Raw genomic sequence first — 20,123 nt, forward strand, 5'->3', positions numbered from 1 at the left:
GCTTTGGGGGTCGGGGCCGGTCCTCGTCGTCTTGTCGTTGCTGTGCGATGGCCAGATGAAAGTTTGGGCTGGGTTCGGGCTCGGGCTCTTTGTTTTGCCCTTTTTTTAGGGCGCTGGTGGGTGGGTGGCTGGGTGCGGGGGGCTGCCCGGGGCCGGGGGCTCGGCGCCGTGCTGGGGTCCTGCTGCTGCCGAGGGGGGTCCGGGCAGGGTTCTGTGGTGTGGGGCCGCCCGGCCTCGTTTGGTGAGGTGGGGGTAGGCTGGCTTTCTGCTCTTCTGCAGCCGGTGTGGAAATAATGGGAATGTCTCTAAAGGTGCCTGGGGTGCGTGGTAGGAGAGCGTCTGAGGGAGTAAAATGGCAGATGGCTGCGCTCAGCGACAGGGAGACGTGGTGCGGATCGTGCTGTGCTTGGTGCCTGGCCTGCTGGCCGCGGCTGGCCGAGCCTGGACGGGCCTCTGGGGCCTTCTGCTCCGAGCCCTGCCCCAGCAGGGCCACCCCGAGCAGGGGGCCCAGCCCCAGGCCAGGCGGCTCCTGGAGGTCCCCAAGGAGCCCCCACAGCCCCTGGGCAGCCTGGGCCAGGCTCCAGCCCCACAGAGCCCCGCAGGGCTGCCTGGGGGGCAGGGGGCGATCCTGGGCTCCAGGCTGTGCCCGCTGCCGCTTGGCCTGGCCCTGAGTGCCGCTGAACAGAGAACCACCCCCTTTTTTTTATTTTTCCTTTTTTTTTTCTACGCCTTTGATACTGTTTCCTGTTGTTACCAGGGCCGTGAGAGCTTTTAGGAGTGGAAATAAGAAGCCAAATTTTAAAGAGGTAGCATGTCCCTGCTCTGACAAATACTATGTATACTGTTTGGTGTCAGCTGTGCCTTGTGCGTACCAAACCATTAGTCTGACATTGTTGCTGTCTTGAAATACTGCCTTTAACCTATTTGTAATATTTAGGATGTTTACAAAATCAAGTCTTGTCCATATTAGTCAGATGTGATGGAAATACCTACTTTTCCGTCAGCTGATTTGCTTTAAAGCATCGGAAGCTTGTGGCAGATCAAAACCTTGTTTTCAGAGAGGTGCAAGAGAAGTTTTCATTTTATGCTGTACAGAGAATTCAGTTTTCAGGAGTGTAATTGAAACGTTAATTGAGGTCAACTTAAGCACAGTGGATATACTAACTTCTTTTTAGGAAAAAAAAACCAGAATGGAGGACTTAAGTCATAGATATGGGATGCAATATTCCTCTCCTCCTACTGTGAATAACATTTATGTGGCTTGACCCTTATTCTTCTGAAGTATCTACCTGTACAGAGAAATGCCGGTGGTTATAGTACGTAAAATATCAGTGGATTAGCTAGAATAAGCCTTGAACTATGCTGTTATGAGGACAAATACTTAAGCCTTTTGGGAGAGCTGAACGCCAGGAGCAGTAAGTGCACGTGGAGAGCTCTTTGCATGTGAGGAAGGGCAAGCGGCTCGTGCTGGTAACGCGTCATCATGCAGCGATGCAGTAACTTCCCTAAAATTTGAAAGTACCTGTTGGCTTGCTAAGTTGATCTGCAAAGCTTTTGTATTTAAAAAAGAAGTCTTTAGCTTAAAAAATAAAGTAAATCTGGAATTTTGAACTGATTTCTGAGTGCATCTTACCACAGGTATAATAGATGACCTTACTAATAGCTTCAGCTGGGGTTATGTGGTGCTTAAAGATTGTTTGTTGGGGGGGGAGAGATGTTGGTGCCGTGACTCTATTTGTGTCGTCCTGTCGTCGGAGCCCCGATGCTGGGTTTCCATAGAGACTGCTGCAGGAGGAGCATGGAGGCCTTAGGAAATAATTTGGACTATCTGGGCCTGTGTAACGAATCATTATGCAGTAGTCCTGAGGCTTTGAAAAATCTTCTAAGGAATTCTAATGATAGAATCACAGAATGGTTTGGGTTGGAAGGGACCTTAAAGCCCATCCAGTCCCACCCCCTGCCATGGGCAGGGACACCTCCCACCAGCCCTGGCTGCCCTAAGCCCCATCCAGCCTGGCCTCGAGCGCTGCCAGGGATGGGGCATCCACAGCTTCTCTGGGCAGCCTGTGCCAGTGCCTCACCGCCCTCTGAGTAAAGAATTTCTTCCTCATGTCTAATATAAACCATCCTTATTTTAGTTTAAAGCCATTTCCCCTTGTCCTACCACTGCACCCCCTGACAAAGAGTCCCTCCCCACCTTTCCTGCAGCCCCTGTAGGCACTGGAAGGCCGCTGTAAGGTCTCCAGGAGCCTTCTCTTCTCCAGGCTGAACAACCCCAACTCCCTCAGCCTGTCTCCGTAGGAGAGGTGCTCCAGCCCCTTGATCATCCCCATGGCCCTCCTCTGGACACATCCTAATACATCCATGTTCTTTTTGTGCTTGGGGCCCCAGAGAAGTTAGTGAGTGTGTCACTAAATGTGCAGTGTTTGAGCTGTTCTGTTTATCTCTTCTCGTATAATGCTAATTTGATCTGCGGTATACTAAAGAAAATAAGCTTTACTTTATTTTTCATCCTCCTTCTTGCGGTTCGGACAATTAGCATTCAGCAGAGATTCCTGAATAAGCCAATAGCTTAGTGTGGAAATCTGTAGCCCCACAGAAGAGGTTTGTTCTTCCAAGAAAAGAATGTTGCTGGATCAAGAGACTCCTTCCGGAGTCCTAATAAATTCCAGCAGTCTGGCTTTCCTTGTGAGCGTGTTTGTTGTGAGGTGGCTCTGGTTAACGCTGATGAATCTTCTGATGGTGGTTTATTTTAGGGTGGCTTTACGGTGAGGAGCACCCCTATGGATACCTACTCCCAACTTTCTTGTGCAGAAGAACTTCCCAGGGAGGTTGAGGTTTGCTCCATTAGCAACTAGGACAGGAATGCTTGTGCCCCACGTGTACTCTCTGTTAAGAGCTGTGACAATCAGTATGAAGAAAGCCGCCTGGTGGCGTTGGGAGATTCAGAAAGATAAAACAGCCGAATGGCGACGCGGGGCTGCCACCTCGGTTGGAGAAGTAGCTCTCTGCGTTGCTTTGAGGCCTGATGTTACTCTGATACACGTCGTAGTAATCCTGTAAATGACACGTTTCTGGGGTTTCTGGGCCTCCTGGTGAAGAGGCGTGGGAATGGTTAATGGTGGTGAGGTGGTTTTAGTGTGACAGATCTGCTATTGAACAGTACTTCCTTGTCGTCGTCCTCCCCCCTTCGCCCCCTCCAATTACTTTCCACCAAATTTAAGTGGTTTTGGTTGTGTGGGTTTTTTTATTTGTTTTTGTTGTTCTGGGTTGTGGTGGTGTTGTTTTTCTCTGTAGTAGCTCTTCGGCATTTGTGCCACTTCTGGCCAAAGGAAGTCTGTGAATCTGCATAAGGTTTCACATTTGGAGTCATCCCAGGTGCTTGATTTTTTTTTTTATCTAATTTTTAATCCTTTTTTTAAGCTACTTTGTCACCATACCACTGCACTGGGCTGTTTTCAGTGTCATATCCAACAAGCACCCAGTCTGGTGAAGCTTTCTGAGTGTTTTATGTCCCAAACTGGGCTGTCAGGTGAACAGCAGAGTTTCATTTTTTTGTCTTTCAGCAGCGTAGATACATCAATGTATCAGCTTGCTTTAAAAGACTGTAATTAAAGCCAATTCTAGCAGTTTGTAATTTCAACTAAGCTTGTTTAAAACTTAATTCTTTACGCTCCTCAGATGCGTGTATCAATTCATATTTCCCAGCTTTTTAATGTCAAAGTGTTTTTCCAATTCCGTATCTGAGGAGAACAGAGGAAAATGTCTCTTGGCTTCCTTGGTGAAATGAACCTAGCAAGAAGCCACGCCATCGGATTCTTTATATACCTCATATGTTGCTCGGTCTTGTTCATCTTCCTGTCTGGGGGAAACTGCTTTGCCAAAGTTATTTTTGGTTTCCGTTGTAGCTGTTGGATGAAGAGGGTGCCTTTGAGCAACTGCAGTCTGAAGGAGCTGATGCTAGGTTTACGGGTGATCCTGTTGTGTGCCATCCCTCATCCCTTGTGCTGCGTGCCCTTCTTGCTTCGCCTCCCTCTGCCCCTTGTCTCCAAGAAGCCTCAAAGCCAGAGCTATAAAAAACAGAGAGAGAGGAACTCGTATAGCACCTAGAAATGGTGATCCCAGAACAGTGCCCCTGGGCTGGATTTTGCAGGAGTGCAGAATCAGATGCGGTCTTGTTTTAAAAGTCCTTGTTCCCTCTTCCAAAAACTGAGTAAAACGGGATGTTCCCAAGCCTTGGTAAGGCTGGCGGGTGGCTGAAAAGCTTTCTTGGGAAGCAAAGAGAAATCTCAACCTTCAGAACAGCGGGGCGAAGTGTGCCAAGAGCACACACGCTACCTGGCTACAGATGGGTACGGAAACGAGAAGGGCTGCGGGGGGGAGCAGGAGGCTGCAGGTCAGCACCCTGCCCTCCGCGGCAGAGCGAACGCCAGGCCTTCTTCGTCTTGTGTGTCCCGGGGAGCGCAGAAGGCTGTTTGCTCGCGTTTCCTAGAAAAACTCTTGAGTGACTGTCCGTGTAACTAGAGGTTTTAAAAGCGTTTCCTGCCAGATTTGGCGAAAGTCACGCCATGAAGACTTCAGGTTCATTTTGGGGTGGGTGGCAGTGCATAAGGACTTTGGAAACTTAATCTGCTGTGAGCAGGACCTGCCAGTGGGCTTTCTGGCCGGTAACAGCGGCACACAACAGGTAGCCTCTTACTAAATAATAGTTTAATTTTTTTTGTGGCAATTCTAAAACGAGGGAAAAAAGGGAGAAAATTGAGTGGTGTATTGTGTTGCTAAAACTGCGCATAAATGCATCTTTTGGCTTAGGGAAAGCACCAAATGTAGCGTAAAGGTATTCTCAGGCACGTCTTGTTGTGTCACAGTTCATGTTAAGAGGTCTTTTATGGAAGTGATTTAAGAAATATAGAGAAAGTTTAAGACGGGGAATAAAATTCAGTTGGTTTCTTTTAGCTCAAGGTTATAACTGATGACCAATGTCATTCCATCCCCCTGGGTGGCCTCAGCATTTCTTGACCCAGGAATAGGTTAATAGCCTGCTAATTAGTTTGTACCTCTGTTGACACGGAGGGGGGGGGGAAAGGAGAGGGGAGGGAGATCCCAAAATCCCTAATGAGAGGTTGTGTGATGAGGTAGTTTGGAAGATCATCTCAGCTTGGTTTTGGTAACTTTAGCTGCCTGGGATATGCAGCTGGCTCAAATCTAACATGCATCTAATCCTCTCGGCCTCTTTTAGGTTCTTCGTTTCTGACTTGGGTGCAGATGGTGAAGTTGTGGGAGCCTGAGCGACCTCAGCAGTGCTCTGGCTCGTGCTGGTCCTTGTGTTTAGGAGGGCTGTGCAGAGGATGTGGATTTACTCTGTACTTTTAGATTGCCTGTGTGTCCAGGGTGCTTCTGTCAAGCCTTGCCTGAAGGCCCTACAACTCTTCTGTAGAGAAGACTAATTACCTGGAAGCGGCCAAATGGGGCGGTCTGGCGTTATTTCGTGTCCTTTTTGAGGCCGTGGTGTGCCGTCTGCACTGTGACAGGGGCCATGCAGCGTCCCTTGGCTGAGGTTATGGCTAACGCAGAGCCAGGGACCTGCGCAGCGTGCCACAGCTCGCACCTTTGGGCTGCTGTCTGCAGCCGGAACCGTGACGGGAACAGCCAGCTCCAGCTCCTAGGCCGTTACGGGCAGGGGACGGCCGCTTTGGCACAAAAGCAGTGCGTTGTTCCACACGGCAGAGCAGCGCGGGTCGGTGCCAGCTGTGGGCTGCCCTGCTCTGCACGGCTGGGGGAACACCTCCGCGCTGCGCCCTCCGCCTGAGCACCGCGCGATGGCCTCGGCAGCGTGGGACAAGGTCTGGGAAGGCATTTCTTCAGTCCTGGGTACCGCTGATGAGAATCACTTATTTCCATCTTCTTCTCTTCCCCCATCAGCTACTTGCACACGCTGACAAGGTCCCTTGATGAGTAGTTTCAGGTGCTCCAAGGGCTGGCACATCTTCATGGCCTTGGTTTCCCCAGTACATCCACGTCTCGGTTGTACTGGGGAGCCCAGTGCTCCAGAAGGCCCCTCAGCCCTGAGCAGAGGGCAAGGATCCCTTCCCTCGCCCTGCTGCAGGCTGTGGGCGTTCCTTGCAGCAAGGCTGCGTTGCTGGATGTGGCAGTTGAAGCCCAGCACATGAAACCAGTGGATTTCTGCCTTCCTGGTTTTGTTTGAGCACAGTGCAATAGGACTTCTAGTACGGGTTTATCTCTCGGTTGTGTTACTTAGGGCTTGCCAGGGCTTCTCTGCTGCCAGGCCTGTAAAAACACACCAAGGGAGGGAGATTCTAGGCAATATCAGACCTCTGCAGGTAGAAGCAGCTGTGCATCAAGAAGGGATTTATTTTATTTTTTAGAGACAGATTCGTAACAAGACTTTGCGTAGGCTTGATGGTTGGACACTTGGCGGTCTGCGAAGGCTTCAGTTTGGTCTTTTGTGCACTAAAATGCAGGCCGTCTGGTGGGCTTGATTCCTCAGCTTTCTAACCACTTCATTTTGTCTATTAAGGAATATTTTTCCTACTACTTTGTAATGCTCTGTCCTCTGAAATGAGTTATTTGGTTTGTTTGGGGTCCCCCTGCTGCCCCCCGTCGCGTTTGGACAAGCGTTAGTTTTACTAGAAGCAGGCTTTCCAACATGAGCTTCAGTACCGTGCCAGCTGCTGTGAGAACCAGCTGTGTGCTTGCTCCCTGGCTCTTCCCCCGGAGCAGTGAGGTGCCAGGTGAGCAGGGCCGTGCACACCTGCGGCTCCTTCAGGACAGGTGCTGTGAACTCGTGTTCCCGTACGCCAGAGACCCGTGAGTAGTTCCACGCTGAAATTTCTGTGCTCCACTTGCTTTAGATTCCTTTCAAGCTGTTCAGCTCCCACGTGGTGGAATCTAGAGACGGCTTGGAGAAAAGAGAACTGCTTATCTGTAAGTTTTGTTCTCTGGAGATGGCTTCTTGTGACACAATTCCCGGTGGCTTCTGCCCACACACAAACAGTGCCTGAAGAGAATCAGTTGTTTTCTCAGATAAAACTTAATTGGGACTCCTTAGTGATTTTTTGTGGTTTGCTATTGAACTGGCTTATTCTGGTGTTCAGTTTAGGAAATGGGTAGGAATGAGTGAGGCTGCAGGCCCATCTGCAGGTGTTTGAGGCTTAAATACTTCTGGGACTTGCAGCCTGGCTTTGGTCAGCAACTAGTGGATCAGGAATGGGAATCCTTAGAGTGGGCGTGTTGAAGAGAACAGGACTTACAGATAGGTAATCTTCTCTCTTCTTTTCTTATAGGTTTGGAAGAACATCATTCTAAGATACTGAGAAATCTGGACTTTCTAACAGTGTACTACCTAAAGAAGGAATACATATACATATATATATATACACACACACATATATAAGGAATATAATATAAGGAATTGAAAGTTGTAGCTTCCTTGCATTTAATTTTATGGTATTTGTACCTCTTACTTTTTCTGTAACTTTAGATCAAGAAACACCATGAGTACAGTAAGTATTTTACTAATCAGTGTAAAACTGCTTCTTAAAATGTGTTGTTTATAGTACTTCTGTAAATCTTTAAGAGTTATTGTATATGTACTAACATATTAAGTTCCCATGTAACCTCATGTTCTGTAATACTTAAATTAATCTCTAGGAGCTAGCAGTGTTTCAGGAATGCCTAAAACGTCAGCAAAAACTTTAGGTCAGACTGATCAAATGATTACTCTGATGTAATTGTGAGCTCATCTTCTCATTTGTAAACCATCACAATATGTGCCATCGTTTTCTTTTTGTGACCCAGCTGGCTGGAGATCTGGAGTGATGTCTTTTCCTTGATGTGATGAGTTGAGATAGGACCGACCCATCCCACTAGCGTACTCATACTGCAGCCTTCTAGTGATGTGTTTTGTCCATCTTTGTATGCTTTCGTTGATGCTGCAAAAGTGAGGTCTACACTACCATTACTCTTAAAGAAAACTCTGAGGCTTTGTTCTCTCTTAGACTCAAAGAAAGCGCCGTGGAGGATCGGTTAGTTCTAGGCAAGCTCAGAAACGAAGCAGGCTGATAGCTTCCACCACGGAAATGGCTTCAGAAGCAGAGCCAATAGAACTTGAAGAAAGTGGTAAGCTTTCTCTTTAACTTGGTAAGAAAATCAACTGCTTCTGGAGTGTTGGGATCCCACTTAATGTGTTTTTTTTGCCAGTTTCAAGGCATTTTAAAGGAGGATAAAAACCTAATTATTTTAAAATGCGTGCAGTATGGAATCTGTGAACAAGGCTGCTGACAACTGTTTGAGTTGGTTACTGAGGTGTGATGCGTTCACTGCTAGAGAGAGCTGAGTTACGTGAGGAAGGTACGCAAATGCTCAAATATCAGACTGTTTGTTGGGAGTCACTGCAGCTGCCTTTACAGATAACAGCAAAGTAAATTTGGGAACTCCCAAGTTTTAAGAAGATAATTAAATTTTGTTGTCAGTCATGTCCTGTTCCTTAAGGGCGCTTGTCCAGTATGGTTTTACAAAAAGCACTAGACTTTAAAAAGGCTCCTTAACCTCTAAATAGATACTTACACTGCCTTCTTTGGAAAGAATTAAAAGTAACCGTTGGTCTCCAGGTAGCTATATGGTTTTTTGTCTTTTTGCTGTGAATTTGACTATTAAAAGTTAGAAGAGGCGTGAGACGAGAACATTGACAGCATAGCACTGGAAAACTCTTATATCCTATATGATACGTGTTTTACAGTGTGATAATCATTCTCCTATATTGGATGAATTATCTGTTGCTGCATACCTCCTACAAGCTATTGACATGTGAGACAGTGTGCGAGGTCAGCTGCTGTTACTCTTGCATTGCTACTTGCAGAAGGCAGTGGTGTTAATGCTGTATATGGATTATTGAGAGCAAAGCTTGAGTGAAATTTTGGACACATTACTGAAGAGAAGAGGGATAGAGCAGTGTTGAATCGTACCTCAGTCTGTTACACACTGACAGGTAATTTTTTCCTGCGATCTCTGATATGGATTCTAACGTTGTGTTTTTAAGCTGGTGAAGAAGTAGTAGATCTCACATGTGAATCTTCTGATCCTGTAGTAGTTGATCTAACTCACAGTGATTCTGTTGTGGTAAGTAATGAATGACACACCTAAATAACATAGTCAAATTAATTTTGTATTGTGCTTGTTGGTAGAATCTTTAAGGATGAGTTCAAAGTTCAGAGTTGACTTTTCAGTGCATGAAAGCCATGCGTTGCAGATCAACACAGAAACTGCTCTGAAGGTGCTACGTAGCACAGGCATTCTTTGGGTACAGCAGTACAGTCCCTCCCTGCTTTCTCAGAGTGCTGTAAATCTGCATGGGTACTCTTCTTCAAAAACAACTCGTTAAATGTCTCTATGAGTCTAACCAATTTAATCAGGCTCAAGATAATAATACGCCTTTTCGTAGTGTAGACATGATGCATTTAAATTAAATGCATTTAAAGTATGACATTCTCTGAGAGTCTAGGCCCCTTGTTCACTAAATGTTGAAGGTACCTGAGCTGCACAGTGACTGCTCCCATGTTGCTCTCTGGGTTTTTGAGCAGTATAGTTATATGGAGTATAATGCACAGGCTCCTCAGTTGTTTTTGTAGGTTGCAGTGTGTGTTCCTTAATAGCTAGGTACAGACCTTATTGCTTCTAATCTAAGGATCAGAAGTCTGGCATGCTTGTCATGGCTGTCACGAATGTTTAAGAAGAATCCTACTGATAATTACTAAGCTTGAAGAATCTGGAAAACTGAATTCTAAGGCATTAAAGAACTCTATTGAAATGTGTATTTGATGAATATTTGAAGATCTGTACAGTAAAAGTAAATTGATATACTGACTGCAGAAGTAAGCTTAAGCTTTACAAGATTTGGGTTTGGGTCATAGTTTACCAAGACCTTAGATCATCAAAAGCTCATCTTCTAGACAAACAGCTCCTGATATCTAAGTAGCCTGACTTAAAGGGTTAAAACCTGGCTCTTATTTAGCACTTCAGAGTTCGCATTCAATGCCAAATGGATTTATAGGTGTATCTACATCTGTGAATATCACCTGCAAGTAATGAAAGCACAATCTAAAATAGCTTGTTGCTCCAGATCTCAGGGATATATACCTATCACGGGTAATGTAATAGAAGCAGATGCTACTTAAAGTTGGAGCTGTGTTAGATATATCAAAGATAAAGGCCAATGATTTAAATAAAAAGTGGAGGAGGTAGCAATAAGTCTTTGGCTTCACAGATATGAAGTGTTTAGTTGAAACATTAGTTTAAGAAGGCAGGCACAACTGTAGCTGACTGTTAGAAACTAGTTCAGTTTCTTACTCCAAGAACTCATTTAAAAAAAAAATCCACTTTGTTGTTACTGCTATTTTTAAAGCTCAAACGGTATTTGATCCAGTCCATAGTGTAGTTAATAGTCTGTTTTGGGATGCCACTACTGCTGTGCAGAACCACGAACAAGCAGCAGGAGTAACAGGGAGGGTATCTCATGCTAAGATTGTTCCTGAGCGCATACAAAGGGAAGGCCACAAACATTTTAATATAATCTGCGTTGCCCCAGTTCTGGTTCCACCAAAGATAGTAGTGGGTTGGTTTTCTGTTCAGGTTTATTTTTTTAGCAATTGTTATCCAATATGAAGTGTTTAGGGATATCTCACATGACTTTGCTTGTTTGGGGGAGAAGGAGCTGAAGAGTCACCTCCAGCCTAAATCAAATTGGGGTACTGAAACTGAGGGACAGGGAGAAGGGGTCATTTCTGTCCCTTTTCAGCAGAGTAAGAACCAGAAGTAAGAACTTAGTAAATTGGCTGTTGATCTGAAAATACTTTTAACACATTCTTAAGCAAAATAATATAGTGATATCCTAAAATTCTTAGTGTGCTTGTTGTTAATTGCTTACCTTATCTGATGCTTGTACGTAACGCTTGGGGTGCATACCAAAAATCTAATTTTATTTTTCTTCTCTCTCCCATACCATATATATTGATGCAAGATTGTTGAAGGTGAGTTGACGTTTTACAAGTGACAATAGATTTGTCCTAAACTTAATTTTTTTTTTCTTTTCCAACAAACTTGAGCAGCGTGGATTAAAACTGCGTTTGGCAAAAAACAAAGAGCAGTGCTAAAGTATTCAGCCAGTGTCTCAGAGAACAGATCCAATCCATGCTTCATAGTCTCTATGGAAGATGATATAAAGTATCTGAAATAAAATGCACCGTAGTTTCTCAAAATATATTTTTCTTCCCAAATATAGAAGTTCTGTAAGCCTGAAGTGAATAATCAGTTTAACTGGCACTTTTAGCAGTAGAATATCTGTATTAGTAGAATAGGAAAATGTTCAAAGTCCTTATTAGCCTGTGTTGTACTGAAGGAACTGAAGTAGAAAGATGTCCAAGTCATAGTATTCACTTTAATTGTGTAGCCTAACACTCCTCAAATTTAATACTGGTAAGTGCTAACAAGTACATTTTTTTTTCTACTTGATGTATTACAGTAGTTGTAGAATAGGTATAAAGAACTTAATCCTTTACATCTTTCAGACCTTGCTCTGATTATAATATCTGAGATGTGCTAATATGTTGTTAGCTGCTTCCTTAGAGTGTAATCCATTCTGGGCTCTGAATGACACAAACAAGGGAATAAAAACATATGCAACAAAAGTTATAGCTGAAAAATTATGCAGAAAGAAACTTAAATTTTGGGGCTGTCGATGTAATGTTAATTAGTCCTTCGTGATTACACCTCCAGTGTTGATGCAACAGCAAAGAAATAATTCATGCATGCAGTTTCTAATTGTTAAAAAAAAGCAAGCAGCTGTTCTTTAACCTTTGGATGCTACAGGCCAGGTAATTTTTTTGATCTGTTTTTATCTTGGACAATATGAACTCTGTTTTCAAGTTGCACTAACTCAGGAGGACGATGATGAAAATGTCTAAGGAGGCACTACTTCAAGTATTTATGTAATCTTCCAGATACTGTTCTTAAAAAGGCTTGTTTTGTTGAAACTGCTTTTGAGTAGGGAGATTTGATTTAAGACAGACAAAGAGTGGAACGTTTCAGTATACCTGGACAGAGCAGTGAGAAACCACAGCAGCTGCATAATTTAAATGTTTAGACTTAAGCAAGTCTTCCATCAATTCTGAAAAACTACTTATTTTAGACTTTGTTACTGGAAGAATATTCTGAGTGTGTGTGTGTGTGTGTACACATATGGTCGCTAATCCCCAGAAGCAGCAACTGGCTGCTGGCAATGATATCCCTGCCCTAAGCAGTTTAGGTAGTTGTGGGGGATGGTGCTCCCTTCTAATCTCATGCATTATACAGTTGTGAACAAAGTGCTCTCTGTTTTGTCAAACCTTTTGTTGCGCTACCTCGCCATGCTACTTGGAAACTTGTCTTCTTTCTCTCTTTTAATTTTCCTTTAAAGAATCAAGTAGCAATTGTTCCAGTTCCTCAGCGTTGTATCATACTAGTTAGAAGCAGTTAGATTTCTTCTGTTAGAAGAAACCTGGAGAGGAAGCCTGCCCCTATAAGGGGCGTTCTGTTCACAGGTAGCGTAACTATATGGAAGCTTACCATACAGACAAGCTTTAAGGTCATGTTTTGGCTGTTGTAAAGTGAATAGAGCAAATGGTTTGTGTCAATATGAAACAGAATATTCACAGCATCTGGAAATGTCCATCCTTAATATTGAGGAACCTTTTTTGTTGCTCTTAACTGAGATGAATATGTTTTAGTCCACTTAAAATTACAACTGTTACGGTCTACTCATACATTTCAAGGTTAGTTACAGGGCTATATATTTTATAATATGTCTAACTTAAAACAAATAAATTGCAGAGAATCAACGGCGAAGGAGAAATCTCAGACTAAGAAGCCAGCGGCAGTCAGACAGCTGTGTACTGAGTAGCGATGATGAAGATGAAGCAAGAGATAATGATGTGTATGTAACAGATAAAGTGTCTCGAGAATTGGGACCACTGGAGGATGAAACTGCAAGTTCAAAGTATGTATGCCTTATGACCTAATAAATATTAAGTTTTGCCTCTTTTTATACATACAGGACTAATTTATATTGTTACAGTCAGTCTTGTCTTTGAAATCTTACTCTAGTTTGTTGCCACTCTCGATGAGTACAGCATCACATTTCGCATACTGACAAAATGATGTTGTTTGCACTTCTGCAATAAAAAGCCAGCCCAAGAGGAATGCGCAGCTTTGCATACAACCTTTAAGATGAATGTGGGGGTGTGTCAGGGAAGGAGGATTAGCGACAGGCCGTAGCTCATGATGTGTTGCATTTACTTTTCATGCAAAGCTCTAGTAGTGCTGTTGTGATATGGAAGTATTTTCACTGGTGTGGATGAGGTTTGGTGTTACAATCTACTAGAGTAACTAAATGAAATCAGGTATCCATGTGACTAGTGCAGACAAGGAACATGAGAATTGGTATAAATGTCTTGTAAAATGTTTGGGGGAGGGAGAAATACAGATCTTTATTAAGGGTTTTAACGTAGTCTTTCATTTAGCTCATGGATTGTATTGCTGTGTGCTTAGGCCATGCTGTCTAGGCTGTCGTTACTGTCATAGAATCAAAGAATCATTAAGGCTGGAAAAGACCTTCAAGATCAACTGGTCCAACCTAGTCTCTGACTAGGAAATAGATGAAATCAAGGTGAAACTGGAGTGCAGTGGATAATAGAGGGAAAAAATCTGTTATTCTTCCCAAGAAATATATTTCCTAGACACTTCTTTGAATGCCTTGATTACATATTTAAAATTTAGTCAAACTTGACAGCTGACTTAGTGCTGTTACTGAGTAGGGGTGGCTGTTCTTATCTCACTGACAGTTTTACAACTTTGAATAGGGTATCCCCATCTGACCTTACAGCATAAGGTACTAGATCCTAGGCAAGTAAATGGCATTTATGATGCAACTGATCTACCTGCTCTGGTTTTCAGGGAGTAGAGGATAAGAAATTGGCTAAAGATGTGCCCATAATCTTAAAGCTTAAGAGCACTGGTGGTGGATTTTGTTTTTGAAATTTAAGTGGTCTGTGGTGTTGACAAAGACCGCAGTGTAAACATTCCCAGTATAGCAGTGTCAGTGTGATAACTTATTTGGCTTTTTTGGCATCTCAGAGTCTGTAGGCATTTACATGTGGCCTGAACTCTCGGATTTTCTTAATCCTTTTGGGTATCTTCAACTCAGGTCCTCCTGCTTGGCCCCAGCAATGTAATGAGTTAAAACCTTCATTGTGACTTTAAAAAAAAAAAAAAAGAAGTATTTATGCAGGCAGTGGTCAGCTCTTCCATCGTGCAGTCGGTCTTTTTTTTTTTTATATAGAACTCTGGACTTTTTGTAACAGGACTACTTGAGCGTGTTTTGGGAAGGAGCTCCCTATACTGATAAAATTATCTTGTTGGTGGGCTTTGAGCCTTTTAGTTCAGTGGAGGGCAATATAGGAGAGAACACGAAAATTTGGGGTGTCAGGTTCTTAAATATGCCACCTGAAGTGCTTGTATTTGAAAACAGAGTGGATTTGGCCAATGAGTTTGGTTTTTTTTGTTGTTATTTTTGGCTGTTAAGTATATGTATTATATGAATAAATCCCACTACATAGTTAATGTAAAAATGTCATGTTTAGCTATCTTAAGCTCAAGCTTCTCTGTTAGAATGGGCCTTCTTGGTCCGTTTAGGTATGGCTATGACAGCTCAGTGCTGCAGCTTTTAACATTGACAAAAAGGTACTGATGCTGTAGATTGCCACAGAGCCTTCACAGTGTTGGGCTGCAGAGTTAGGTTACTCTTGCTTACATGGAGGTTATCATGAGTTGTAATTACTGAGTTGGTATAATAGCTGCTGCATAAAGAATTTGAGTAGTAAAAATGGGGTAATCAATAGAATTAAATTATGTATGTGAAACTAGGTGTAGACTTTAGTACTTGCTGCTTGAATTTAAGATTGTGGGATAGAAGGTATCGTGCTTTCTATCCCTGCTGTGATTAATAAATTATAAACTGTTGCTTAACGTGGGAGGTTACACGGTAAAGCCAAGTGTTTGTGGTAAAGACTTATTAAAGCAGCATACTTTGATCATTTAGAATCAAGATTAATCTGTCAATAAAAGAGGCAAAAAGCTCTTACTCTTTCTAATAGAGAATATCATTCAGCACTTACGTTACAAAACACTCCCCCATGCAGGGTAGTTCAGCCTGTTACTATGCAGTGCTTGCAGTACAACTGACCTGGAGAGGGAAGGCAGGAGGGGGTTCCTCTGTGACCTCAGCTTGGAAATGGCCACCCAGTTGGTCTTCTGAGACGGAATTATTTTTTTCAATGTTTCCTCATGTTAGTGTGTGACTTAACTTCATCTTCCTCATGTTTTTCTTGACGGAAATCAAGTTGTTTCCCTTCAGTAAAGGAGACCCTAACTACTTATTAAAAGCAGGGAATTTAGAAAGTTAAAGCTGCGCAGGGATCTTCAGATGTAGTGCATCGTCATGGCTGGTCTGTGCAGTCGGATGATGATATGACATTTTATGTATCAGTAAATGTCAATGTACCATGAAATTAATGGATGTGTGTTTCTTTTCCTTTTTTTATTCCCTTTACCACAAGGCCTTCTGGTACTGTTAGTTGTCCGATTTGCATGGATGGCTACTCAGAGGTAAGGACCCACACATTGTCGTCGTTTCTTTTCTGTGGGAGGGAGAATGGGGAAGAGGTTGAGCAACACAGCTCTGTTAGGTCGTGTGGGACAGTACAGACAGCTAGCTTGAAGTACAGACTTGGGTTCCAAGGTTAAACTGGCTTGTCACTCAAAGTCATTTCTTAGTAGTATACACAGAGGGAGAAATACTTTCCAAGATGGCACCGAGAGTTGGGTTCCGTATTACAGTAATAATGTACTGACTATAGATACTCAAGTGCTATTTGCCTGGTGCCAATAGGCCAGCAAAGCCGAATTCCTTATTCCAAATACCTGTTGTGGTTTCTTTTCTTCCAGATTGTGCAAAGCGGGCGACTGATTGTGTCAACCAAATGTGGCCATGTCTTCTGTAGTCAGTGCCTCCGTGATTCCCTTAGGAACGCCAATTCCTGCCCAACCTGTAGGAAAAAACTCACTCACAGACAATACCATCCAATTTATATATGAGTACTTATATTTCTCAGGACAGATTCAACTGGATTTTTGGGGAAAATGTCTTGGTTTCAATGCTCTGAAGATTTAAAGAGCAGCAGGTTGTGAACACATCCAAATAAAACTGATTTTTTTTTTGAGAATAACTTGTACATATATAAACAGCTTTTTTATGGTCCAAGCTGCTTCTTGTTATGTCACTGGTTATAATGTTGAATTTATGACTGTCTATAAACTAGACCAGCAGCCTATATCAGAAATGAAGCAGCTAATCCATTTCCTTCTACTTTTTTAATGCGTAAATAAGAGGGGTCTGAATATTTTGTTATTTCTTACTCTTGAAATTATTCCCACCGTTGCGTGCAGGTATGAAATAGTTACCTTTCAAAATACAGATGAACAATTTGCCATTTCATTACTCTTCTGTTTTTATCCTATAATATGCTCATTAATATATTGCTTTCTGCTAAATCATCTTTGTCCAAGTAGAATAAGTTCTGTAACAATTGATCATTTCATCATAAATCAATATGAAATCGACACCCAGGGTAATGCAATAAAATAACCTGCTGTTAACCAGCAGTCAGATTTTTTTAAAGCAGAAGGCTTGAACGTGTAGATGTCTTTATGAACTCCATGAGATCTGAAGTACATAGCCAAACTGCAACATGTACAACGTGAAAATAGTTATTTGAATGTTTTAACTGCCAAGAATTCCTGTATTTGGATCACAACGATGAATTTATTTTCTAACATGATGAGATGGTCACTTGGGTTTACTACTGTTCTATAGAGCTCTGTCTCCTTGTAACTGAGGCGAATACAGTCTTCTCTAGGCTTGCTAGTGATGAATAAGAAGCAAACTGTATGCTTTGCTCTTATCAGCTGAATACCAAACTACCCAGACAGATCTTCTTACTGTATCAAGTGTACCCAATGCAATGCTTCAAGTGCAGTACGTTCACTTCGCTGTTCTCTTCAGTCGCTGTACTGGTACAGTTGACTGGTTTTAGCCTGATGTATAGGATCAAAATTTAAATAACTGCAATACCATGAGTTCAGAGGAAATAGAGACTTTAAAAGACATTTGGCAGCAATCTTGACTTGCAAATTGTTTGAAAGAGAAGCTTAAACTGTCTTTGCCCTGAGGGCCATGCATCTTTCTTTTTAAAAAGAAGTCAGGTATATGTCCTAGGAGAGAACTCTTCTATTTAAACAAGGCAGGAATACACATGCTTATGTACTGTTAGCCAGTTATTTCTCTTCTTCCGGGACTAAGATATAAATGTCTGCTTAAACCTGATACAGATAAAATCTGCCAGCTGATGTGGAATCCAAGATGGGCTGATACAAATAGGATTTTAATAACTAAATGTAGATGAGATGATTAAAATTGGTGTTTTATTGTCCATATATGCAGTAGCTGCATCTATGAAGGTTGAAATTCAGTCTGTTTAAAAAAAAATCCAAAATTAAACTGTCAGGCATCCTTTGGAAGCTTGTTAATTATGAAAACCATTAGAAGTAGCATTCTGTGCTCTGGTACAACAGAATTGTAGGATGCGTTTAGTTAACGTTGATGTCTGATGTATCTTTGCTAACATGTCCTAGCAATCTGTAGGAAGCCTTTAATTAAAGCAGCTCTTCTAATTAGCTGTCTTAAGTTCTTGATTGAAGATTGCAACCCAAGAGCAAAGTTTATTCTTAGGATGTTTAGGGGTGTTACTGGAGGTAGTAATCCATGAAGAGTTCTGCTCCATGAAGGCCACCTTGAGAAATGCAATACTTTCCCCACCCTGGTTTGGGATAGCTTGGGTTCAGCGTTGTTCTGGGGAAAATGCTGGTTCTGCCTTGTGGCAGTGCTCCTACTCCTAAAATGTTACTCCACCGTGCGCTCCCAGTAGCAATGTGAGCTCGGAAGCGAAGGAATACGGCAGTCTTAGGATAGCGCGGTGACAGGGCAGGCTGGAGCTCGTGTCCCAAAAAAAGACGAAATGATAAAACAGCCCTTAGGATTGTTTCAAACAGAACTGCGTGAAGAGAAGCAGCCCAACACGAAACTGTGAAAATATTTACGGGCCATAAAGGGGAGGTGGGGGGTGGGTGGAGAATTATGGCCAGTTTTACTTCAGTGGTTACTGTGTCAGAGGGACAATAACGAGAGGGTTTAATGAGTTACCTCTGGGAATGACGTTGAGTCACGTATCCATGCATCTTTCGTAGTGTACTAGCTATAGCCTAAACTGACTTTGCACAACTCCCTCCATGTAAATATCACTTTATAGTTTGTGCTTTAATAAGTAGGCCTAATTGAAATTTAGATATCCCAAACTATAAAATATTTAACAAAAAAGTTTTTTAGCTTTTGTGTACCCTGTGAAGTGCCACAAATTTGTGCATCTCGAATTTTAAGCTCGCAGTACATGGAAAAATACTAAGTTGCATTATACTTTTTTATTAAAAAAAGGAATAAAGAAACCCCAATATATTTGAGTTCCAGTGATGTTTCACATTGGCAAGAACTGATAGATAATATAAAGATTTTTTTTCATTATGTAAATGTATGTCTTGTTGTATATAGTTCAATTTTTCTTGTATTTAATTGTATTCATGTCTGTATGTCACATCTATGTTGGACTCTGCTGGTAGGCAAACAGTTCTTTTAAACAGGTGGAAATAAAATAAAAAATCAATCGACCAAGTATTCTTCCTTTTAATCGCATGGTATTAAATCCTTTGGGGGGAAAAAAGATCGCAAATCCCAAAGTGTCTGGGGTTTTGGTGAATTGGTGTTGTATGGGGTAGGAGTAAAGTGTTTTCTCGTGCAGGAGTGACGGCGAGACCACGGCTCCCAGTCCTGCTGCTGGGTCGGGGAGCGGGGACAGCACCGAGCTCAGGACTGGGTGCTTTGGGAGCTGGGGGCCGGCAGCACCTTCGAGGATTTGGGCAGAACGGGCGTGTGGTGAGGTGTCCCACTGCTCCTGGTGCCCTTGTGTGCAGCACGCTCCTGTGATGCGTGGAGGCTTGCGGGAGAGGGGCAATGAGCGCTGAGGAGAGGACGTCACGCGGTGGTTTGGAAGTCCCTCTGTACACTTCATTTTACTTCTCCAAACAAGCCAAGTAGATGCTGTTGCCCTGTAGCTCTTTCCTTGTGCCTCTAATTTGTTTTCCTTACTCATTTTTCTTAATGAAGCTTCTGCCTTGTAACGAGGAAGGGGGGAGGCGAGCCTCTTACGTCCATGTAAGCAGTTTATGGAGCATGTTAATCACGCTCGCATCCATATGCGAGTCCGCTGCATCAGAGGTCCACTGGTAATCTTATTTATTCAGCGGGTGTTAAAATGTGTTATGATGGACCTGAACAGCAGCTTTGGGAGCAAATGTGTTATTCTGAAATACGTTGCTGCTAATGAAACTCGTTAAGTGTGTACGTTTCCTATTGATCTTTATTTACAGCAGCCTGATGCCTTTTTGCATCTTCTAATCGTGTTTTTCTTCTTCCCTACTCTATCTGCACTGGCTCTGGTTATGCTGAGGAAATTTTATTTTCTGGGAAGAGAGGTTACCTATTTGCTTGGGGCTTTTTTTTTTATTTGTTATTTTTTAGCGGCAAGTGTTCTCTAGTCTTAAAAATTGGGATGCTAGTACAAAATGCTGCTTTCATCTGCAGGTGATGATCGGTCCTAGAAGTCTACGGTAAGTACACACCGGTGACAAGCAGGTGCCCGAGCACAGCTCCTGGCTAAAACAATACAAGGCAAAGCTCCAAGAATAATTCTCTTTCTGTAAATCCAACGTTTGAGGTATCTTCCCTCAGAGTTAAGTTCCAGTCTCTCTGTTCTGCTGTAGGCAGTACTGAGAATAATTTGCATGCTGGATCTTATTTAACAGATTTTTGCAAGGAGCTTTGGCAACCTGGTTTTCTAAACTGTTGG

General features: G+C 42.8%; 1 protein-coding gene across 4 annotated transcripts; it reads left to right on the forward strand.

Annotated features, from left to right (window-relative positions):
* RNF4 (ring finger protein 4) lies at positions 1-18,885 on the forward strand. 4 transcript variants are annotated; one of them, XM_013178644.3, is made up of 8 exons: positions 2-6,828; positions 7,305-7,523; positions 8,019-8,139; positions 9,059-9,138; positions 11,036-11,045; positions 12,883-13,048; positions 15,666-15,714; positions 16,054-18,885. In XM_013178644.3, exons 2-8 carry the CDS (start codon positions 7,515-7,517, stop codon positions 16,201-16,203), a joined length of 585 nt encoding a protein of 194 aa, XP_013034098.1. In that variant the 5' UTR covers positions 2-6,828; positions 7,305-7,514; the 3' UTR covers positions 16,204-18,885. The 4 variants fall into 4 exon arrangements, with proteins under 4 accessions (XP_013034108.1, XP_013034098.1, XP_066852622.1 ...); XM_013178654.3 differs by adding an exon at positions 8,221-8,370 and having other exon boundaries at positions 1-8,139; XM_066996521.1 differs by having other exon boundaries at positions 2-7,523.
* Positions 18,886-20,123: the final 1,238 nt, after the last annotated feature.

Source organism: Anser cygnoides, chromosome 4 (genome assembly GCF_040182565.1).
Source record: "Anser cygnoides isolate HZ-2024a breed goose chromosome 4, Taihu_goose_T2T_genome, whole genome shotgun sequence".
In the NCBI taxonomy this organism is placed as follows: Eukaryota; Metazoa; Chordata; class Aves; order Anseriformes; family Anatidae; genus Anser; species Anser cygnoides.